General features: G+C 43.7%; 1 protein-coding gene across 2 annotated transcripts; it reads left to right on the top strand.

The window, feature by feature from the left end:
• The first annotated feature begins 1486 nt into the window (after window positions 1-1486).
• Window positions 1487-25308, top strand: tbl1x (transducin beta like 1 X-linked). Of its 2 annotated transcripts, none has more exons than XM_062534624.1 (15): window positions 1487-1779; window positions 15426-15511; window positions 16994-17139; window positions 17622-17853; window positions 18467-18599; window positions 19013-19154; window positions 19473-19536; window positions 19630-19727; window positions 19893-19953; window positions 20172-20293; window positions 20419-20493; window positions 21208-21335; window positions 22517-22682; window positions 22809-22910; window positions 23036-25308. In XM_062534624.1, the coding sequence occupies exons 2-15, from the start codon at window positions 15454-15456 to the stop codon at window positions 23060-23062; spliced, it is 1554 nt and encodes a 517-aa protein (XP_062390608.1). In that variant the 5' UTR covers window positions 1487-1779; window positions 15426-15453; the 3' UTR covers window positions 23063-25308. The 2 variants fall into 2 exon arrangements, with proteins under 2 accessions (XP_062390608.1, XP_062390609.1); XM_062534625.1 differs by lacking the exon at window positions 1487-1779 and adding an exon at window positions 1843-1908.
• Window positions 25309-25314: the final 6 nt, after the last annotated feature.

Here is a 25314-nt window from a genome sequence, read left to right as displayed (position 1 = left end):
GGTTTGTGAGCTTGTGTTTGCGGTGTACAACAGATGTACAGTATATGTTGTTATCAAATGACTGAATTTGAAGTGTTGAAGTGTCTTTTGTATAGCTTAAACCACTGATGCACATATGGAACCAATAGTTATTTTCAAATGCATGCCATTGCCATTATTATGGTTTTAGTAGCTTCTGAGAGCTTGAAGTATGTACAGCAACTTTGATCTACAGTAGGCTATGTTAATTCTGTACTGCAATTTACAGACACACATGATTACTGAACTACACAGGCCTATGCCAACTGTATCATCTTTACATTTAAAATTGTTGGACTTTTTGCATGATCATATGAACCACCTCCGAACAATTCAGAAATATGCTGAGATGTTACATAGATATTATAGGCTATGTTATTTGGGCTGTAATAACAGTAGTGCTTCTCTGCATTGAAATTACATAACGTGTGAAACTGGGTGAACTGTGCGCCGATATTAGGCTATTTACGGCACCCAGAGGAACGTGTCACACTAATGCAGAGCTGTAATGATGTCAACTTGTTATTTACTTTCCGAATCTGAATGACGGAGCAAGGCGAAAGGAGAATTAATCAACCACTATGTGACTCGGCAGGCGGAAAAGAGAAGACATGGGGGAGGGGAATCTACTCATAGGCTAGATAGAACAAGACAGAAATGTTGCATCACGCCGCGGGACGCTACAGTACAATTTCCTTTTTCTAATGAATGAACATAATAGCCTTTGCCAATATTAAACCTTCATTAAACATGCAGACACTGATTTTATATGGTTTTATCCTTGGATGACTAAATTAATAAAGTGAAAGTCCAGGGAATGGAAGGCTGTTGGCCCATTACAGGTAGGCCTGTGTGATAGCCTATGTACAATACACTTTGAGAACAGAAGTGTTAATAATTTAGATAGATAGATGGATTGATTGATAGAGAGGCCTACTTTGTTCATCCCGAGGGAAATTTGGGGATTCATTTAGTCTTATCACCAATGTAGGCCTGTCATTATGCATCCTTGCCTAATGCAATCCCATTTTTAAACTGTCTGCAGCATCAGTCAGTAGGCTACAGTTTACAAATACCTGTAATGTATAGGTAATGTTATATAATGTAGGCCTAATGAAATGTAATCTGCAGGTGTTTGTTTGTTTGTGCGCCTTAGGCTACTGTCCCTGTCTACAGTAGGCTATCAGATAGCCTATCACAATCTGTGAACTGCAGAGACAATGCCCCATAAGAACAAAGAATCTACTCAGATCAAAGGAAGCTTGCATAATTTGCTTCATTTGTCTGACGTACTAGACACTACTACTAGTATGTAAATATTTAACAAAAAAAAACAAACAAAATATGTAGACCTAGAAATAGTAAATAAGCTGGTTTAAGGTCAGGTGCTGATTTTTCCATTGTAGGTCACTGACGCCCCCCACCCCCCACCCGCCCCCTCTCCCGCTCACTCTCAGAGTGTAAGGCGCTGTCTTGCAGCCCCATTCTCAGAAACATCGAAAACTCCACTCAATTCATTTTCCGATCCAGGCACACGTTACTGGTTTAATATCCTACCTTACCGGTACTTCGCAATTGTCGATTATTTATCTCTTCTCCTGGCAACGGAGAGCAGCTCGGGAGAAACCCGGTTGCCAGAGTTTGAATAATAAGACGAAAATGGGTGGAAAGTCGCGGTTTGCGCACTGAAGTTAGAAGGTCTTTCCTTGTGGAAGTGAAAGAGGTGGCGTGAGTACCACGAGCTCACTCGCTCTTTGATAGGTAAGAAGCTTTCTCTCTCTCTCTTCCTTTTTTGATGTTTTGAGAAGTTTTCAGTCGTAGACGTTTGACCAAAGTGTTTGGTGTATAACCGGCCGGTACATTATTTTGAATTCTCCGTGGAGCTTTGAAGTGAGTAGCTTATACTTTATTGTTGTGACATACGGGTTGCGTGCACGTTTTCTAATATTCTCCACACTTTTAATTGTAACCCAAATGTATGGGCCGGTTATTCGGACGTCGAACAATAAAAAAGAAAGCATGTAAAGCATGTGTTCCCGCTGCACCATCGTTTGGTTACTTTGGTTACTATTGGCAGTCTGTGTATTGTTCCTCGGATATGGTGTATCCACATAATTATCGGCATGGAGAGATTTGTTTGTGAACTGCATGGATATGTAACGAAATAATATTAAACGACTTGTTAATAAGCAAAAGATCAATGAATAGACTTCGGACGCGCTTGAGTGGGGGAGGGGAAGGTTCGCAACATTGAAATACAGCAGATACTGTTTCTTCTAGTAGCTGGCTTCCTTGACACTGCATTGATGGCCTACATTTTACCCCTCAGCGGAGTAAATGGATCAAAAATCTGTCTAAGCCAACAGATCACCCTTATAGCTTCCATTCATTGTATATTTTATTTCTTGGAATGTTCTTATCAAGTAATCATCATGTGTGCGCTCTGCTAGCAGAAGTGTGAGAAACTCCTTTGTTAGCCTACTTAACCCTACCCTGCTTCATATACAATACGACACAGATGTAAGGTATGCAGCAGTGTAGAAGATAGCAAGCAGTGAAGTGTATAGAGTTTGTGTTTCCTCAGAGTGCACCCATGCATTTCCAGTCTAAGCTCATGAGGCCTACAGAGGTTAGAGTTGAGCACATGGTCCATATAAGCCTGTACAGTCACTCATCACCTGTTGATCAAGCTCATAGTGGCAAGTATCTTATTTGATTTCATATTAGAAATGTTTTAGGTACTATTTAAAGTGTGCTTGGGTTGGTGGTTGTCTTCCCCACCCCCTGCACCAAATGACTAGCCTTGTATGGGACCATACAGTTATGTCTTTTCATTTGCGAGTTCTGGTTGAGGTAATATACTCTTTCCCCACTTGGCCCCTGAGATTGTTTAAATATACTGCCCAGCTGAGGTCAGTTTTGTTGGATATAGTTTACAGTACTCTTATGGAAGCTCCTCTGTGCCACCGAAACCAAACTGTGGTTACTTGAGCATATCTTAGACACAAGCATTATATGTTATGGATGGTTACTGGGTTCAGTGCTCATACAGTTTTGTGTTGCGCAAACCGTTCTACTTTACTCTTTTCCTTGAGAATGAATAACCATTTTTAGTTTATATTGTGCATTAACGAACGCATGATCTGCTCTTCGTTTCACGCCAATAACCTGAGGCTCAGGCACAGCAACAGTTTTTGTCCCAGGTTTGGGTGTTTTTTTGGCGTTAGGGCTCTTTCATTCTTTCATTCTCATGCACTCAAGTTCTCGCAGCTTTCAGAATCCAAGGTAACTAAACAATATTTGTCTAGTCTACGAGTTATTCTCAAACAGTTCACATGGGCCACCAGCCAACGGGCAGCCTACAGAAATGACACAGATTTGACTATGAACCAAGCATTTTATGAGTCAGTAGTGGCAGGTTAGATCTGGCTTTAGAGCAGCAGTGATAGACCAATTGTAGTGAGAAAGCAGCAGATATGGTCAAGGAGTCTTCTGTCTGCCAACTTAAAAGCAATCCTTCTCTGAAAAGCACTGGTCTGAGAATAATGGATACAAAAAAACCTTATGAGTAGTATCCCTATCTGTGTCAGACATTCCAATATATTACCAATCGGTATTGCAATGGTGGTTAACCATTACAGCAAGGAGGTCTGACTGCAGGAAAACCCTGTGTGATGACGTTCAAATATACAAGTCATAGACAAGCCCAGACAGCCAGGTAGTGACCTACTAATAAGTAGTGTTTCACTCTCTGATGTCTCATGTCTTAGGGTGTTGGCTTATCCATATTTGGCTGCTTCAACTGTGTGCCTTTTGTTAAAACACCAGTGTTGTGTAAGACTAGGCGCTTTTCCACGGCAGGAACTTGGGCCACTTCCTAGGTGGTGGAGAATAGACCTTATCAGTTTGTTTCATTCAGCCTTTTGGTTTTGTAAGAACCTACAAGTAGCACAGCGTGTTTATTTGCTCTTTGATTGTATTTCATTAGCATTAGTTTGATATAGTAATGCTATGACTAATGCCAGATTCAGCAACATTAGACCATGAAGCCGGATTGACAACATTAGGATTACCTGGTTGAGTTGAGTTTTTCTATAGCACTCAATTAAATCCATACCCCATATAGTGCAGGTGTTATAGTCATTTATATGTTCACTTGTGTATCCTCAACAAGCTAAATGCTAGTTCACACTTCATGATTTGAAGCCTGATATTTAAAGTCACTTTAAAAGAGTATTGTATAGAGTCACAAATAAAAGACATATCGCAGGTGAAATTGCCATTCTATCTGTCACTATCACTTATGCGTGAACTTCTCAAATACTAGATCTGAGAGGTTCTTCAACACATCTCGAGGAGTCAAGCTACAGTAGGCCTACATAAGATGGCACCAAATCAAGACCAGTGGCAAAGCAACACATTTTGATTGTTCTTTAGATAAACAGGCCGGTCTATCTGTACTACGGATTGTGTAGGGATCATTTACTATGCTGTCAGACACTACTAATAACAAATACTAATAACTTTGAGCCTGGTGGAAGTGGTACTGTGATATGCATGACTGCCCTAAAGGATTACAATGTAGGCCTAGGCGCTTTGCAGTAGCAACCACTTTTGTGGTTACGTTTCTACCTCAATACTAGACAGATTTCTCTTTGTTTTGCCTAGATAGTATTCCTCCTGTCACAATGCTTTGGATGTCTTTCCCTCTGTCACTTCTTGCATGTTTTTTTTTTGTAGACCAGACAAACTAGTCAGGGTTTTCACCTGTGTGTGTGTGTGTGTGTGTGTGTGTGTGTGTGTGTGTGTGTGTGTGTGTGTGTGTGTGTGTGTGTGTGTGTGTGTGTGTGTGTGTGTGTGTGTGTGTGTGTGTGTGTGTGTGTGTGTGTGTGTGTGTGTGTGTGTGTGTGTGTGTGTGTGACTCCCCCAGTTGCTAATTGTGTAGTATGATTGAACACACAAGGATGTTGAGACTCCAAATCACAAGACTGCAAGTTGAGTGAACTGTACAGCTAACCAAAGACTCGAGTTGTGGAATGTGAAGTGAGATTCACTCTGTAAGGGGGAAAAAATGGTGTCGTTGGTGTATGCCATCATCATGTGTGTTAAACCATTAAGCATCAAACATGGCTGCAAGAATGAGCCAGCAGTTTCAGGCGCCATAGGAAGAGGTCTCTTGCGGGGGGTGGGCCTAATCGTACCCCCTGCCCCCACAGAGGTGCTGCTGATGCAATAGTACAGCGGCCTGATTTGTATTAGTGCTGTCCCATACAAGCATCACCATTCCATTCTTTGCTAGTTCTTCTCCAAAATGCCAAAATAAAGCTACGCTTTCGACTTGACAGCTGAAGGTATTTCCTCTACAAAAAGATGTTAAGTGTCTGGGCACTTATAGATGACCTAACCAGAATGAGCATTTAAGTGAAAGATAGGGTGTGGAGATATGAGATTACAAGCCTGTCCCCATCAAAACTGCGCCCCATCCTTTTGCAACTGTTCTTGCAACAAAAAAAAACTGCTGTGTCTTGCTGGAATAACACAGCTTGATGTTTAATGCCCCTGAGTACTTAACTTAACTATTAATAGACTAGTGAAGGTTTCTCTTTCATACGAATTGTGTTGTACTGTGAACAAGGACTATAAACGGTGTAACTTCAGTGTTCACATCCTTCACATAGGCCTTCATTCATCATCATCATCTGATTTGGATTTAAACACTGATAAAACTCCCGGGCCTACATAACGTGTGCAATGCAAAGTAAGGCCTACATGACGTATGTACGTAATGAGAGGAAATCGGCTGTGGAACAATAGGGTTTGACAGAGCTTTGAGAATAGCTGGTGAAATGTCAGAATGTTGGCCTACTCTTGCAGTTAAAGGGGTTTGGGTTGCTCCCATACAATGTGCACCCAGTACATTGTATAACCGTATCCACACTGTATGCTGATATGCTTTGAAAAGGAGTTCTTTCTGTTGCAGTAGCCTGTGGGATATATGACCACTAGGTACAGTACATGAGCTTGAATCCAGCTTGTACTAGTGTGAATTGTTTTGTGTGAAGCTCAGTTTTAGCTCCATTAATTGCAGCCTTCCAAATGTGGTTGTGTAGGCTACTATTAGTCAAGTCCTATAGACTAACATGTGATTTCTTATGTATTTTGTATCCCCTTTCATACTATTTATTATGTATGTGTATGGTATGTGTGTGTCTGCAATAAAGCTTTATATAGGCTATATTAGACTGATAGGCAGGCTTACCTATGGTTGTGCACAGCTAACAGTCTCTGTTGTTGTGTAGCCTACTGTGCCTTTCAAACATGTGATGCCTGCCTGGCTGCTCAGCCTAGAAGGACTGAGAATGCTGATGAACATTTCAATCGCCTCTTGCCATCTCTCCCCCTGCCTGACCTTCATGTCAGGTGGAGCGCGGGGAGGGGGGCGGCAGGCGGTGTCTGTGAATAGAGTGGATGGGGAGGTGCTTCTGTGTGACACTCACAGCTGTTGACAAGAGATGCACATTGCACAGTGTTGCAAATCACTATGGCAACTGCTTATGGCCTCTGAAAAGGAGGGAAATCTCAGTCATTTCATTTGAAATGAAAACCTACTTCTGTTTTGAATGAGGTTAATGTTGGTCATCAGTTAAGTATAGTATGTGGTTAGCAAGATAAAAATCGGATTATTTTGGGTGGGCCTTAAGAGTGAAGAACCTTATAGTGGATAGCAGTAGCCTTTGAAAAACATTTCCCCCTGCCAGATATATTAAGGTCTATAAAAATGGAAGCATGTTATTTCAGTATTAGTGGTGTAAATCCGTTTATTTATTTCAGTTTAGCTTGATTAAATAAAAAAAAAAAACACTGTGAAATGATATGCTTCCGTTTTTACAAACCTTAATATTCATATCAGCAATATTTCTCCTCTCCTCCTTAAGCTTAAATACAAGCACCACTGGTTCAGGCTGTATGCTTAAGTGGCAGACCCTTTCATAGCTGTAATGTATTCAGATAATTCAGATCTTGTGCCGGCATTGAGAGTCACGTGCCATTGAGTGATTGAAATATAATTCAGCTATCATATTTTATGACAAGTTGTTTATAAAACCTATTAAGTGGTCTTTTACAGATGGCACACTATGGTCATTTGGCAGTGTCCATTATCTTCAGTATACAACTGCATATCTGTAAAAATAGCCCAGTAACATGCTCTGTCAACTGTAATGATCAAATTGTCCTAGCATGGATATCACATTAGACGATAAAAAAAGCATTACTACTGACTTCATTCATAAAACATAAACCCGTTGTCTTTCCTTTCAAAGCATGATGGTGTAGCATTTTTACTGCTCACAACATCTTTGTAGGATGCGACTTGGAGCCAAATATCTGTAGTGATGCACAACTGGAGTTACGAAATGCGCAGCAAGTAAATTGAGAAAGGTTGACACCAGCCAGCGTTAACAGGCTTTTCACAAATGCCCATTGAATCAATTCACACCTGTGATGCAGTGGCAGAGGGATTGGGTTTCTGAGGGAGACGTAATCAAAACGGCCTGAATAAAGCTGGAAAGGTCAGTTGAGCAATCAGTTGGAGTAGAGCAGGGCAGAGCGGTCCCAAGACTACCCAAGACTGCCAAATGGCCTCCTTCCTTTACACACCTTAGCAACAGGCTCTTTGACTTCAGAGTGGAGGCCCCTCTCATCCTCTTAGTTGGATTTGGACAGAGCGTTCAGTATCCTACTGCCAACTTCCTCCCGTTTTACTTTCACAGTGGTAATGAACTAATTTCTTAATGCAGCCTTTTGGCTCTCGAGTGTGCCCGTGGATTATTTTGATATCCTTATCCTCCATGTCCTTTTGTGGTAAATGTGTTGTTGTTGTTTATGTTCCATCTTTGGATTTGATTTCTGAAAGGTTTGCTTTAAAAATGTCCTGTGTGTGTGTGCGCTGGACGGTGTGTGTGTGTGTGTGTGTGTGTGTGTGTGTGTGTGTTGGATTTATCTCACACTGTGAGCATGGTGTCTCAACTCTTGTGTACCATTTAGCTGCTTAAGTATGATGAAGGCAAATGGGCGACCACGACTTCTATGTTACAAGATGTGATTTGTTCTAACATGGGTAACCCCCCCCCCCCCCTCCCCCTCATCTGTAGAAAAATACGTGCTTCCCCAAGACACTGGGAATCCCCCATTTCCCCGGCCCCTCCCCCACATCCACTACTAACCCTCCCCCACACCCCCGGCCCCTCCCTCATATCTCCCTGTTCCCTGTGGCTGTCTGGCTGTGTGATTGTGGGGGCCAAATCAGTCATCGAGCAACAGGGCAAAGACTGCCAGCAATGGCCATCGTGGCGACCTGTTAGAAGGCCCATTATTTATCCGGCTTTCCCTCTCCCCTCCCCCAGCTGTGTAGACTGCAGTCCATCCAGAGGCTTCAAAGCGGGTTTTAGTCGGCAGAGCAGTTCAAGAGAAAATGGCTGCTGTTTCCAGGTCTTGTTTGCACTTCTATCAGGAGGTTACTGCTCATGAAAAAAATTGGGTTTTTAGCGTGTCGAGGCAGCGTGCCCTCCCCCTCTCTCTGTCTGTCTGTCTCTCTCTCTCTCTGACACACACACACACACGCACACACACACACACACACACCCGGCTACACAGCCTAACTGATTTCTCCTCCTGTCTCTATTTTTATGTCTTTTTGTGGTGTCCTGCTTTCCTCCATTCGTCACATTAGAAACCTCACAGCTTCTATGGGCTCCTTTCCTCTGATGCTGTTCTCTGATTTGGGCGCACAGCTTTAGAGCATTTGCATATTATTGAGTTTCCTCTTCCTTTATCCCCCATATCACTGCAATTACCATAATGATGCTGTGTGCCTTTGTACATTCTCAATGAATATGAATGTAGGAACGCATACAATATTTATATAGATTCTTTGGCGAATTGTAAATCTATCTGGTTGATCATTGTAGCCCATGTTAAGCTCTTATTATTCTGTTGTTTTAAATCATGCTGCTGTTAAAATAGATTTTGGGTAAAAAGCAAATGCTGGCTTGTCCTTGAGTTCCACGCTTACAAACCATCTGGGTCTATTTTTAGAGCAGATTAGCCAGCAGAATTGAGCCTCAGAGTGTGAGATTTCCTCTCTTTTTCACAGACTTCCATGACCTTATCGGTGCAGCTGCTGCTCCTGTATGCGGTGCGGGCTTCTCTGTCCTCAGGGTGTACAGTGATATTAATATCTGATTCTGAGCTCTGCATTGCTAATGCCCCCTTTTGAAGTGGCTGCTCTGGGAGTTATCGACGTAATTTTTTAATGTTGTGAATTGCGCTAGTACTTGAGATGATGTATAGCCTATGTTACACTCGATCTTAACACTATAGAGATGATTAACATTGGTGCAACTGGAGAGTGTTAAGAAAATGCCACCTTTTGTGATTAACACATTGCCTCTGCATTGTTGAAATGGAGTGTATTGGGGTATGTGATCAAGGAAACGAGTGACCTTTTTCCATCATTTACCATCATTCACACGTCAATTTTTCATTTTGCCCTGCAACAAGGTATGGTTGAAGGGGATATTAACTCAGGTTAAAAAGACTTATTTGAATTGACAGTGGATCTGATGAGGACACACTAACCTAGAGGCCATTTCACAAAAGCAAAGAGTCATGGGTCGTAGCATATTGTAGAGGTCAAGATACACTAATGTTCTCCTGCCACAGCTGTTTTCCACATCCAGAGGCGACTGTCCTATTTTTTTTTTTTAGTTCATATGATGTTTTTGACTATCTCTTGCACTTCTCATCCGAACAATGACAAAATCAAAACAGTACGTCTCTCTTTACAGTATGTCTTTAGCAAAACACCTGCTAAGTAAGTATGAAGACCATCGGACAAATAGGTTGAGTGATGGCACACTGGAGAATAAGCTTTAACTTTTTGTATAAGCTTCATTTTATTTGCGTGAGCAACGCGCTTTGGAGTTTTGCTTCTTCAGATTCACGTTCCTATATAGACTGTGTTAATGTGTCAGCTCCTGAAAAACGTCATATTATCCAAGAGAAGAGAAGAGAAACAAAAGAACCAACATGGGACCCCAGCTGCAGGTCTGAGAAGGATTTCAAAAAGCATGTTGCCACAAGTGTCTAAAACTGGGTGTGGTGTGCTCGGCAGGTCAGGGGATGAGGGTAGAATAAAATCTGAGTACTCTTACTCCACCACTACTCTTAATTGTCCTGAAAATGGTCCGATTATGAGATTGTAAAATAGCTAGCGGGTAGAAAAAGCCACTCAAAAACATCAGGCCAACCCAAGCCACCGTGAGTGTTATTGTAAGGCGTTTGTCAATGGGGGTTGTGAAGTGAAGTGTGCACTTTTACGTTGTGTTTTGATTAGTCATTTAAAGCAGTTGCGCCAGACCCATTGTTCTTAATGACGGCTCAATTTGTTTAGTGAAGGAGATAACCGTGGGGGCAGGTGACAGGCCAATGGTAATGGACATTTACAACCTGGAGTCAGTACACCAGAAGCACTACATAGCTTACATTTGTGAGCCAAATGTAGGAGCACTAGTTAACTAACTTGAATTTTCTTTTTAACAAGCAAAGACTTTATGGACCTGAGTTTGAGAGCAACAAATCCCTGCAGAAACCAACTTTTCTGCCTGAGCATTAAATGAAATATTCTGCCAAGGCGTGGATTTTGGATATGGGCACGGCAACGGGTGTAGTCATCTTTGACAGGGAGCATTTGAATGCACCTATTGCAAAGTACCACGATCCAAGACTGATTCATTCATCTGCCAACAAAATGTCACTTTGAGTTTATCTGAGGAGTGGCACTTTTTACGCACACATAATCTCATAAATTCCTTATATACTGTATATCTTGGCAGGGTTTAGAAAAAACAAGTTGTTAATTTTAACAGATTGGATCCATTGAAAGAAAAAGAGGTTTGTTTTAGAAGATTAAATCCATTGAAAAGATTCACAGGTTTGCTAAGAGGGAGGTTAGTGTACTTTGTCCTTTTAAATGACATGCTCCAGAAGCAATCATCTATTGTAGTTTAAAGAGAATAAAGCATATAATGAAACCATGCATTAATACATTCTCCAAAGTTGAGTTTTCTTCACTTATAGAAATAAAGAAAGAGAGGTCCAATTTCATTCACAGCCTTCCTTCCATAGACCAATTTTTTGGTTATATCTAATCGTCATTTTCATTTCATGACTGCATTTAGTTTTCAATTTGTTGTCCGTGTACCGGTACACACTGTTTCCAAAAGTTGTCCACATGGGACACCTAGACAGTAGTGGGGACACCTGAAGTGTGGATCACCTGACCATTCATTAGTGGTGTAAAGCAAAGATTTTAGATCACAGGCTCCACTCTAGAATCTTTGGTGTAAAGGTAGACATATTCATGTACAAGATGTTCGGTTCAATACAAATCTATGCTGAATGTACTCACACTACTGTAAAACAGAACGTTTTTTTGTGTATACATAACATATCAAGTGGCAGACCAATTGTCCATTTAGTTCATTAAAGGCAAATAATACATTTGACTTTCATCATACTATTCCTATTGAAATGTGTTGAGTATCAGCAATATTGCCAGTGAATGGCTAGCAGTACTTAGGGGCTTACTGTACTGGAACCATAGCTTCAATACAGAGATAGCCTTTGTAGCGAAGCATGATTTTTTGTGTACAGTTACACCTCTACCATTCACACATATGACCATTTGCGCAACTATCAGCATTGTGAAATGCAGAATTCAACTGTATTACAGATGCTAAAGACAAGCAAGGCTAGTAAAGCTTGCATTTTGTGAGTCGTGTGAGAAGTGAGTTATGGAGAGTCAAGAAACGTCAGACTGACCATGTCCATGGTCTACGTTGTGGTTTTCAGATGTCTGTGGTTTTGCTGTGTCCACATTAAAGCACGAAGCCAGAGTTTCAAATAAATACGGCGGGGCCAACATTGCACTCGTGAGCTCAAAAGTGCTGGAGTAGAGTGTAGATGAGAAGGGAAATGTTTCAAATGATTTCGGATTCAAACGAAAATGGAATAGTGTGGCGTTATTGTGCATTTACAGTATGTAGCATTATTCTGTAGACCCACTACTTGCTGTGGCTCCTGCTGGTCCGGTGTCCCCTATGTGTAGGATATCCTATCTTCTATACCTTATCAAAGGTCCAATTGGCTGGAGGCCTCACTGCAGCAAAATTAAGCAAGTTTGAAGCGTAGGGCTTTAAATGGAGCACATGTTTGGAGTATGGGGTACATGTATGCAGGTTGAAGGGATGCGATGTGGCATTTAAACAGGTTTGACAAGCTAAAATCATGTTTTGATGAATTTTAATGATTTGGAACAGTAGAAGAAAAATGCTATGTTTTATTCCTTGTAAAACCGATTAGGCCCACAGGGATATTAGCATTTCAATTTTCACAAATTAACTTCAACCTGGCTCTGCCCACTTGGTGATGTGGATCACATCTTGCTGCTTATACTGTACTGCACATGCACCAGCGGGCATGCACCCCCGTTATCGCACTGGGATTTTTTTGGCATTTGTCTGATGTTTTTTTTTTTTTGAAGATTCACATCAATGTCTCTCTGTCAATGTGATACTAACTACTCACATTACATATACTTATCACAGCTATATAGCTGTCTCTGTGGTGATTGGTCAGATCTTTCAGCTGTAGCTCGTGCTGATCAATGGTTAGGCCTACTGCTAATGGGAACTGCTAGTCTATTTAATATGAAGCCAACCCCAAAGGATCATCATGAAATCAAGAGGAACAGTCCTGATTTGTATTCCTAATTCAGTAAATCCTTTTGCACATGCCTCTGATGATGCGTGTGTTGATTTCCCCAAACAAGAGGCAGTGTTTTGTTGAAGGCAACCTAAATGCTGTGGGATTCGAGTAATTGATGTTGCAGTCAGGAGCCCATCTGATACATGGATTAGCCGGGTAGTCGCTTCCATTGGGACGCACTTCCCTCCAGGCCGACGGCTAATTATGTTAGCAGTTGTTTTGTGCGGTTTGCACTGGTGGTGGCAGACATCATGACAGCAGCCGTCAGGTTTTGGGCAGATAGCTTCCCTCCCAGGCCTCCCTTGTATCGAAATTAAGCAAAGGCAGCTGCAACAGAGGTGGCAGAATGAGAGAGGGCCCCCTAGAGGCCATCCAGGTAATGTGAACACAACCAGTTTGTTAGGACGTAGGCCTACAGTATCCTGTGAATTAGATATGCTCAAAGCCTCAAACTGTCGAAAATGGGTAACAAAGAGGAGGCCTTGCTGGGTTAAAACAAAGATGTGGAGGAAGACCCATTGCACAATAGTTTCTTCAATCTTCACAGTTGTCACAATACATACAAATGAAAGTATTATACTGACCATAGCAAAATGTTGCATAATTTCCTTCATAACCAGAAGAGCACGTACATGAGTATTACATATTTTATGTGGAGCTGCACATTTATCTTGTGTTGTGTTTGTTGGTCTGGCATCTATGCTAATATTTGATGATTGAGATGTGAAGCAAATTCTTCATCCAGTTCCTGTCATCAAAACCTGAAAGTGAAACTGCATGGTAGGCTATGATGATTCGTCCGTCAGTGGCGTTTTTGTCCCAGAAGTCATTTTTTTTAAACAGAAACGTAATGGCTGTGTGGGGGCTGTTCTTAAGCTCTGGAGAATGTCTGGCATTCTGCAATAAAGTGTAAGTCCGTCTGAAAGAATATCCCAAGCTTTAGGGTGAATTATTCATATGGAAGGGGCATGTTGAAGCCTGCTGGCAGACTGCCCAGTGGTAATTGGGGCAGCAAAGGCTTCTTGTCTGTTTTGTGGGTTTTCCTCGTTGCTACGCTACTGCATGGGAACTCTGGTGTGACTTATGAAAGTATGTGGTATGAAACTTGAGGTGTACCCGCCGCTGCTGCTGCTGTTGCTGTTGCTGCTGCACTGGGCCAGGCTGTTGGGAGTTTCAGGAAGTGCTGAGGTGACTAGTGTGTCCTGGATTGAAAGCTTCAGTCAGTTGAACAGAAAGCCTTGGAGTCTTAAAATAGCATTTTTTCGGAGGAGTTGAAAGAAATTAATTATTCAGAAATTAGGTTAGTGCAGTCAGTGTGGAGATGTGACGTAGGCTAGTTCTGGCTCAGGCTAACTACAGCAGTGGCACTGCTCATGGAAATCCTGTTTTGTAGTCTGTTTACTCAAGTACAATGAGTTGTCTTTACAAGACAGAGACTTAGACCAAATTAGTCATCAATAATTCAATTAAATAACACACATTTTCTGCATACTCCCTTTCAGTCAATGTACCAACTGTGTGATGTGTGCATACAGTCTATATAATTCACACTGTGTACAGTGGGCTATATAAAGTTACAGCTGTATGGTTTGTATGTAAAAAATATCAAGAATGTCTATCTTTTTAAAGAATAGATTGTGATAGAGTAGAGATATGGTGTTTGCTTTATAAGACTCTGACATTCTGTTTTGACCAGATGATTAACTAGGAGTTGTTCATGTTTTGAGAGATCACTAGTCCAGAAACCACCAAAATTATACACGGGTATCTGACCTAGATGTACATTTTGTAGTAGGCCATTCCTTATATGGAGCTGAACTATTAATGAATCCAGGATGTTGTAGTATTCGGTTGTAGATATTTGGTTATTTTCTCTAAGTGTCTTAGTGCTTTTTTGTCGGTCACAGAACCTGTTTTTTTTTCTTTTTTCTTAAACCACAATCACCTATTTAACAAAGCACCCCTGTCAAAGACAAAGCGGACGAATACTTTGAAAGATGCCCGCAGGAGTTGGAAGACTTCACAAATGTCATGGCAAAAATCAGCGTGTTCTAAACAAGTAGGCCTACAGGCTCTTTGTGTCTTGCTATGTGTGTAGCTCACTGTATCCGTTAGAAAAGATATAGGTCATGACTTAATGAACATAGGAAATTGTGGGTCCCAAAGCTAGAGCAGTTGAGAACCACTGTCTCAGTGTCTTGTTCGTGTCTGTGCTAGTGAGAGTAAGATGCGGACGAGGTGTCCCACTGGCCTTTCAATTAACATTGACGTGAATGTAGAGCAGTTTTGGTAGGCGTGCCTTAGTTGCCACAGTGGTCATTAGTGCCATAATGGGAAACCACAGTGCCAGCCGTGCAGTCAAGTGGACTTTGGGGTTGGATTGGTGCTGGTTCCAGTAATGGTGGGGGTGTAAGGGACAGGGTTTTAATTTTTGTGACTACTGTAGATTGAATGGTCCACCTATTGCCCTACTCATACAGAGTGTGCTTGTGGATGTGTTAATGTTTATGATGTAAATCATTAATGTGCTGGTGATCGTCGTGTTTTTTAATGAATCCTCCTCTTGTCTTTTTTTCCAGAGTGGGCCTGTCCTTGAGGTTGCTTAAGATGAGTATAACAAGTGATGAAGTCAACTTTTTGGTCTACAGATATTTACAGGAATCCGGTAAGCAGTGTTCAACATCAGCATTTAACATTTACTTTGAGTATTTGCCTTTAAGATGACATTACTGTTCTGTTGCTTTCTCAAAGGACTCAGTACAGTAGCTGCCTCACACATTAGTAATGAATGGCCACTGATCTTCACTTAGTCAGTGGCCACTGATAGTACATTTGTACCGTATTTGTAATCCAACTGAAAGTCATGACAAGTTGTCTACGGCAATCTCCTGTGTATTAGCCACATTGTGTATAAGCCGCAGGGCTGTGTTGTATGCCAGTTAAAAGAAACAGAACCATATTAATACCATATTAACTGCACCCTTGTATTAACCTCTTAGCTGAAGAAATTTTGCAAGCTGCGGCTAATAGTTGGGAAATTGAGGGTATGCATTTATGCGGACATGATGTTTAGAGACTTTGATATTAGTTGTTTGAGTACAGGCCTTTAGCTGGTGCATAGTCACTTCCATTACAGTTGCTCCAAATGTAAAGATCCATTGAGAGTGACGTCTGTCTCCGCCATGTGTTTTATTGTGTCCAGGGCATGTGTTCTGACCACTGCATGTTGCACTGTTGTATAGTTATCTTCTTGAATGCAATATTACAGTGACTGCTTTGTGGGGTTAGTCACTCACTCGTGCTATCTCTTGCACCGCTCAATGTATAAACAAATGTTTCAAGTCTAGGTCCATAATATTTATTTATCATCAACTCGCTGCACATAACTCTTAGGAGAAGTGCCACTCCAACAAAGTCGGAGTAAAAGCTCATAGGAAAGTACTGCCTATTAATTTGCTGTGCTTTGTTAATGTTTACCCGCTTATGCGCATTGGATTTCATTGATAAGCGGAAACCTAAGGCAACTGTCCACTGAACACTGGGCCCCTTGCTCAACCCTGTCCGCGTATCAGTCACTGCGGTGTCTGCATATCACATTTCCTGATATGAACATGCGTCAGCCTGCCATTCATGTTAACCCATTTTTCAGTGAGATGAGCACATGAATTATTTAGGCTGTGCTGCCTGGCTTTTATCGCTCCATTGTTAAGGACTCTCTTTGAGATCAGCCACCTGAGAGAGAGCGATAGAGAGGGTGAGCGAGAAAAAGAGAGAGAGAGAGAGGGGGAGAGAGAGAGAGGAGTGCTTGCTCAGCATTTCAGCATGCTGCCACCCCTTCTGCCACGGTTATGGGTTGCAGAAATAGCCTTTAGAGTATTTCTTTAGTAGCGAGACTACTCTCACCGCGCCAAACAGAAATAGCGATGTGGTTATGGTCTTGAATATGCCGTGTGTTTGTTTACACTGTGAGCTGCTGTTGCAGACGAATGAGCGCAGCATGATACTATTCATGTTCCCAGTTAGCGCAGGCTTGTAACACTATTCGCGTGTCCCCCCCCCCCCACACACACACTGTAGTAGCGTACCACTCCCTGTGTGCTAATGTACATGGGCCTGTATATATGATCTTGTTGTGGCTTGGTCCCAGGTTTCTCCCACTCAGCGTTCACCTTTGGCATCGAGAGCCACATCAGCCAGTCCAACATCAATGGAACACTAGTGCCCCCTGCTGCCCTCATCTCTGTCCTGCAGAAGGGCCTCCAGTATGTGGAGGCCGAGATCAGCATCAACGAGGTGAGGACTGCAGCCATGCTTCTGAGTCTGACAAGGAAGCTCCACCTGGCGCGTAACTGAAGCGTTCTGTTCGCGACACATACAATCCATTGTAGAAGACTGGTCTATTGTTTTTGAGAATGTACGCGCTACTGTCGTGTCTGGTGTAGCTACTTCCATTTATTGTAGTGATTAGTGATTATTAACTGCTGCAGCATACGTGTCGCGAACTCAATGCTTCAGTTACATTATTGTTCTGTAAGGAAGAAAGTGTTAACGATTGCAATGGGTATTTCTGTGCTAATTAAGGATATCTGTGTATATATAAATAACTGGAATAATAAAAGCATAAAAATCAAATTAGACAGTTCTTATGTTTTTAATTTGAACACAGGGATACTAGTGATGAACAAATTATCAAATGAAATCATCTTTTTGAATGGGTTGTGTAGTAGTTTGTTGTTTTTTGCTGTTTTGAACACATTCGGATTGTGTCTGTGCAGGACGGTACGGTCTTTGACGGGCGGCCTATCGAGTCGCTGTCCCTCATCGACGCAGTGATGCCGGACGCGGTGCAGACGCGGCAGCAGGCCTTCAGGGAGAAGCTGTCGGGCCAGCAGCAGCAGGTGACCGGGCCCGCGGCGGCAGCAGCCACCAGCGGCAGCGTCCAGCAGAAACCGCCGGAGAACGGAGAAGTGGTCAACGGGGACGGGGAGAACGGCACCCACAACTTGAGTAAGGACATCTGCCACCCCCGTGCCGCTGGGCGACTGAAAGGCGCTGTGGGCTTTCGGTATCAGTACGCGCACAACGTCCTTTAAAAGGCTTGTGGTTTCTGTGGAGTCTGGGTGGCGGGAATGTGAGATGTCTTTTGTTTCGTTCACCTTGATGGCCTTGCCTGGGAGAGCAGTTGGGCAGCCGCCTAGAATCAGCGCAATTTGAACAGACCATAGTGATGGGATTTCTCAGAGCTTGGACAGGCAGTGGATGTCAGCATGGGCAGATCATTTTTGTATGATTGGTCAGACTTTTGAGAAGAAACCTGATGAAGGTGTTGAAAAGAATGGGAAGTTGCCGTTGCCAGCTGCGAAACACTCCAAATTAATGTCTTCAAATCTGCTTCGTATCAATACAGTAACATCCCAAGAGCAGAAACATCAGTTGTAGCCCATCGTGAAGGCTGTTTCCACCCCCTTCTCCGTGTTGTTGCAGTTAGGTCTCCGATTGCATGTTTGAGGGAGTTTTGAGTTTGTTTTGGCCCTCCAGCCGGCAGGGCTGGTGTGTGTGTGTGAGACGGCCCCAATCGAGCCCTTTTTTGTAAGCGAGGGTTCTGGCTGTGTGTTGGCAGATAACCACGCGGAGGCCATGGAGATCGACGGGGAGGTGGAGATCCCTGCCAGCAAGGCCACGGTGCTGAGGGGCCACGAGTCCGAGGTGTTCATCTGCGCCTGGAACCCCGTCAGCGACCTGCTGGCCTCCGGGTGAGTCACATGTCTTGGGGGTCACGGCCGGGTGGCGGCGGCGGCGGCGGCGGCGGCGCGGCCAACGTTTGGGAGTTGGAGACGTGGCTGCTCACTTCTCCACCTCCCTGGCCACACACACACACTCAAAACAAACACTCAAACAAAAACACACAAACCAACAAACACTCAGACAAACACACAAACAAAGACACAAACCAACACTCAAAACCAACACTCAAACCAACAAACACTCAAACAAACACACACACAAACAAACACACACTCAAATACACAAACACACACTCAAACCGAACACTCAAACAAACAGAAACACACACAAACACTCACACACACACACACACACTTGTGTTTCAGCACATTTTGCTCTGACCGTCACTGTTCTTGACTTGGGCTTGTTGTGGTTGCTGTAGGTCGGGAGACTCCACGGCCAGGATCTGGAACCTGAACGAGAACAACAACAGCTCCTCCACGCAGCTGGTACTCAGGCACTGCATCCGGGAGGGAGGCCAGGACGTCCCCAGCAATAAAGACGTCACCTCTCTGGACTGGAACGTGAGTGGGACCATACATAGAACCCAATATATATCTATGAGTGGGACCATACATAGAACCCAATATATATCTATGAGTGGGACGGCTACAGTGGGACGTGGGGGCTGCTATGGGATTTATCTTTGATCTGACACAGGCTGCCAGCCTCATCAAAAATGCATATTGAAGTTCCGAGTGTGCCACGACACTTCTTTTTAATTTAAGTCTGACACAGCCTGTACCACATCATTAGTCTTTTGAGGCCATAATGACATGTTTTCACTGTAAACATACACAGAACAGCCAGGTAATTTTAGACACAATATATCTTGTACACAGAGCGATGGAACTCTGCTGGCAACTGGATCCTATGACGGCTTTGCAAGAATATGGAGAAAAGATGGTATGTTGAAAATCAGGGACCACAAAGCACTTTAATATATTCGAATATATGTGTAAATGCCAGATGTTTAAATAAATTGAACATTCTCCACAGGAAACCTAGCAAGCACCTTGGGGCAGCATAAAGGGCCTATATTTGCACTGAAATGGAACAAGAAGGGGAACTGCATCCTCAGTGCTGGAGTTGATAAGGTACAAAAATCTTGTCTGGGATGAATTCCAGCGTCTTGAAAGTCAAATCAAAATGTTTGCGGGGATTTTGTAGACCGTCCAAATGCCAGCACTTCAGTTTTTGGTGTCCTACTGTAACCTCTCGAGCAGCAAAGCAGATAATGATGTGTCTGCATTTCCCCACAGACGACAATCATCTGGGACGCGCACACGGGTGAAGCTAAGCAGCAGTTCCCTTTCCACTCAGGTCAGTGCTACAGCCTCACCTGCAGCATCTGCTCTCTTGCATTTCCCCTTGGGGATCAATCAAGGATCTATCTATCTATCGACTAGACACCACAGCTGTTTCCAGCCCCCTCTGTGTGTGTCATACAGCCGTTAGAACAGCAGAAATGGAAATTAACCCTTTTTTTAATTTACGTTATTGGCACTTATTTAACGAGCCTTAATACTTCCATCCTCTAGCACCAGCGCTGGATGTGGACTGGCAGAATAACACGACGTTTGCATCGTGCAGCACAGACATGTGCATCCATGTATGCCGACTGGGTAGCGATCGACCACTGAAGACCTTCCAGGGACACACGGTAAGCAGACCGCCATTGTTGCTCCCCTATTTATTCTGATTCAGTCATCATTTCTATTGCACTGTAGTCCAGTGAAGGGGAAACATCTCTGTAGTTTCTATAAAGATGTCTGGTCTGTGTTTCAGAATGAAGTCAACGCCATTAAATGGGACCCATCAGGGATGTTACTGGCCTCCTGCTCTGATGACATGACTTTGAAGGTAAGATGCAGCCAGTGAATCAAATATCTTTAAGAACATGGAATAATTGAAAACATGTACACTTGCAAATGTTAAATATCTAATTAAAGATTAGGCTCAGTTACATTATCTAAACATGGCTGGTGCCATCTGGTGAGTGAGACAGATACTGTATATCTATGTATCATCTGCATAACCAGAATCCGAATCGGCTTTATTGGCCAGGTTCGCGTAAACAAACAGGAATTTGACTCCGGAATATGCACCTCAACAGGCACAAGCAAGATGCCATATACAATTGAAAAGAGGGTGGGAATAGTACAATATCAGTATAGACGTTTAACTGAGACGTAGAGGTTTTAAGATGGAATGTAAATATAGTGCAAGGCAGTGCATCTGTGGTGATGAATGAGGTGTAGTGTCTGGCCCAAAAGCAGCATACAGATTGAGCATAAGAGGGCCTGGAGAGTTCTGCACGTCATGGCCACTCTGTCCCATTCACAGCTGCTAGTGATGACACGCTAACTCTGGCCACCTCGATAACTAAACACCTGAACTTCCAATAAGCACCAGAAAGTCCTTCTCAAACCCCCCCCCCCCCCCCCCCCCCCCAACCTGTCCAGCTGTAACTGTGTCAAACGCAGCCCTGAGAGCCAAAACTGAAATGAAATTGTGAGGAAGACAAGTCTGACCGTCCCTTCTTCTGACCTAAATATCAATATCTTCCTCTTTCAGATCTGGAGTATGAAGCAGGACTCCTGCGTTCACGACCTCCAAGCGCACAGCAAGGAGATCTACACCATCAAGTGGAGCCCCACGGGGCCCGGCACCAATAACCCCAACTCCAACATCATGCTGGCCAGGTGATGCAGCATCACATGTACACACTCTTAAAACCAATGTGTTGGAAACAACACAAACTGTGTTGTCCCTATCTGGACACAGAGATGTGTTTAAAAAAAAAAAAAAAAAAAACACACGCTGTGTTATTTTCAACACATAGTGTGTAACAAATAACTCAAGCAATGTGTTGGAAACAACACAAACTGCGATGTTCATATCTGGACACAGTGCACAGTAGAGGCTGCAGGACATGAAAGGCTTAGCCTTGCTTAGGAATAGAGGGGATGACTTGCTAGAGTACATCATTTCTTACTTTGATACGCTGAGGAGCATGGTATCCAACACGCTTGCTTAGGAATAGAGGGGATGACTTGCTAGAGTACATCATTTCTTACTTTGATACGCTGAGGAGGAGCATGGCATCCAACACGCCGATGCTGAAGTGATCACTCCCTATATATCCGCGTAACTGAATCGTCAGATAAATAAGGCGCCCCAGGCAAGGCTCAATACTCTCTCCCGGTAGACGCTGTGACCACTGATCTCTCGAGGGTTCTCCTCTAGCCACAAGAATAATTACTCCTCCTCCATGCCCAGCCTCCCGCTGGCCCTTGAAAAGCTCGCCGGCTATTATCTATTCAATATCCCCCTTGAACATAATTCCAGCCCGCTCCTTCTCAACGTCCTCCTGAGTAAAAGGAGCCCAGAATACATTTGGCTCACCTCATGTTAGCAGTTTGACGGAGAAAAAAAAAAGCTGTCTGAATTCTCATATGATTAACACCAGTGTTCCAATTAACACCCGTGCTATAAATGCCGTTATCATTCCGTCACAAGTGTATCATGCTCTAACGCCTTTTTTAATCTTCAAACTTAACTCAGCTACTTAAATGAGTGCATGTATGGGTTATGTGTAATTATGTTGAGCATCTGATGTACTGTACAAAATCTAATGTCCCTATCATACACTACCCTAGCATAGGCTACAGTGCTCGTGCCAATTACGGGTCCGAGTGCCCACGGGGACCCAGGTTCGAGCGCGACCTGCGGTCATTACCCAATCCCACCCTATCTCTCTCTCCCACTTGCTTCCTGTCTCTCTCTGCTGTCCTATACGAATAAAGTCAAAAAGCCCAAAAATATCTACTTTATCATACCGGAGGCGGCTTCACACTCATCCTCGTCTTTTCTCTCTTTGCAGCGCGTCGTTTGACTCGACCGTGCGCCTGTGGGACGTGGAGAGGGGCAACTGCATCCACACGCTGACCAAACACCAGGAGCCCGTCTACAGCGTGGCCTTCAGCCCGGACGGGAAGTACCTGGCCAGCGGCTCCTTCGACAAATGCGTCCATATTTGGAACACCATGGTGAGCGGTCAGGCCCTGAGACACGAAGCCTTGTTGTGACCCGAATGCTGCGTAGCCGCTGCAGGCCACTGCTAGCTGCGTCACGTTGTTGACCCCTGACCCCTGACTGCTTTTTTGTCTTCCCAGAGCGGAGCGCTGGTTCACAGCTACAGGGGAACGGGAGGCATCTTTGAGGTTTGCTGGAACAGCACAGGAGACAAAGTCGGAGCGAGTGCTTCAGACGGCTCCGTAAGTTACAGTCTGGTTCGGTTTTTATTGACAACAATAACTATGACAATGATCTGATGTGTATCTTCTTCTGAACTCCTTTGTGAGGCCCTGTGAAATGAGTTGCTGTTCTTGTCTTTGTACAGGTGTGTGTTCTTGATCTTCGAAAGTAGTCGCACGCGTCGACGAGATGGACACTGAACATCTGTGGCTCTATGCCTTTGTGAGTTGAGGATAATTGGGGCATCGGCAGCCATGCTCTCCTGCATTTGAGTGGCTGACTTGGAGGGTCTGATTGGACAGAGGCAGGAACAACACGCAGACTAAGGGGGCTGTGCCGAACGAGGACAGAACATTTTAAAAAATATGAGAGAAACGAATGCCTGTCTCGGACTTAAAACCAGAAGAAAAGACCGGACTGCCCCTGACTATATGTGATGGCCAGTGGCTCCATCTCCAGAGTCTCACGGTCAGCACGGCTGCCTCAGATGGGAAGGGGGGGGAGGGGTGTGGAAGAGCTGCCCGCAGAGACCCTGCCACTGGGCTGGAGATCATCCACCGGCTGGCTGTATATCCAAGGGGAAAAAAAAGCTTCAAGAGCAACGACACAGCTCTGGACGAGGAAAACTGGGACCGCGGTCAGAACGATCATCAAGGGGATTAGCGTTAAGACACAGATGAGTTGGGGCTGGCCAGCGCTTTTATGTGCTGGGGAGGCCGAGAGACGGGCCAGATTCGGAGCCCCGTGGCCAGCGTCTGTTCCAGCGTTGCGCTATTGTGCGTGTTAAATAGCGGAGGGCTCAGTGTCAGCACTGGCCCCGCTCACGCTATGTTCATGTGTTCTCTTTTCTCTTGTTAAGAAGCGCTCTCCTTTTGTGGAGTGGAGGGGGTGGACATGACTAAAAGCTACTCAGTGAATTTACTAAGAGATGAGCTCTGGAGGTCAGGAAAATATATTTTGATGATAAGAATGTGCTGTATCCAGTCTTGCCCGTATCTTTTGAAGAATTTAATCTGCTGAGGCGAAAGGTTTTATCAATACATTTTATTCCCTTGGTTGAGTAAGACCTCCATGGGCGTCTGTGGACAGCTAGTTGAGGGGTTCATATTATATACGTTGTCCCCACTGGATGTAAATGTAACGAATGTAAACATATGTAAAATAGGGTAAGTACACAGATTTATATACTGTGTATATATGCTTATGTACAGTCCACTCAAATGTACCGTAATGCTCCAGAAGCTCATTGCTTGTTTACGTTTCTCGGATTCTTGCTTTGCTCGTTTTCATCTGAAGCATGTTAAACATGCCATTCCTTTCAGTTCCATTCTAGACGCGTGTTCTCCTATGACCACATCCCCCTGCACTGTCTACGATGGGAGGGAGGGGTGTGTGAGCAGCACATGTGGCCCACCTGGGATGGGTCACGCGTTCGTGAGACAGTGGCTGATTCCCTCCACAGAGCTTTCGGGCATCTTTTTAAAGGCGATAAGGGCGCTAGGAGAGTGTTTTTGTTTGTTTGTTGTTGTTTTTTTTTGTTTTGTTTTTTTAAAGGGGCCCCATGGTCCTGGTGCTGCCTAGTCAGCGAGGTGCAAGAGCAACAGCCTGGTGGGAGACTCGTCACGCTGCTGAGGTCTGCGCTCTGAGCCTCTCCATCTGTCCCCGGCTCTCGTCCTCTCCCCACACACCAGGTGGAACATTCTGGACTGGGCGATAAACAGCCTCTGACCAGTCAAGCAAAAGTCCTGCTGTAGCCATGATGGGTTAGTCTTGGTAATTTGACCACGGTTTGCTGAGAGCGCTATGGTGGATTTATCCTCCCCCGAAACACAGATATGAGAGAAAAAAAGGATGGTAGAAGAACACCAGCTGTAACCAGAATTGACCTTGCTGAAATGCATGCAATGAGTCTAGCTTTAATTTTTTTGTACTGTACATTTGATTCAGATTTTTTGGATTTTATAACACAGGATTCTGTGTCTTGACTAAGAAACCACATTTTTCACATACTGTATTTTTTAGCCCTCTTTTGGTTCAGTGCAGCAAGTTTAAGTTTATTCAGAAGAAATGTGAAGTGCACTTTTTCAGACAGAAGGGTCAGCCTTTGTTTTCATTTTTCTGCTAAAAGAGGAAGACCATTGTTTATGGCATTTTTTTTTATATACACAACATACCGACATTGGTTGATGGTTCACTGTTTTTCTGATTTCATTCCTTGCCAAGAGCTGTTATTGTCTGTGTCAGACTGAGAATGGAATTGCGGTTGGTTGCCAACTGGGCATGCTGAGAGACCTGGAGCTAAGCAAGTGCTGTGATGGCTACACCTCACCCCAGTCTAGGGCGAGGGCATCTGTTTCCAAGATGAAAATGAAGTCACATTCGATGTCTCAAATAAATCACTCTATTTTGATATTAGAACACACC

This window comes from Sardina pilchardus, chromosome 4 (assembly GCF_963854185.1).
Source record: "Sardina pilchardus chromosome 4, fSarPil1.1, whole genome shotgun sequence".
NCBI classification, from domain to species: Eukaryota; Metazoa; Chordata; class Actinopteri; order Clupeiformes; family Clupeidae; genus Sardina; species Sardina pilchardus.
Note: the sequence above shows the minus strand (reverse complement) of the source record. Positions and strands in the feature narration are given on the sequence as shown.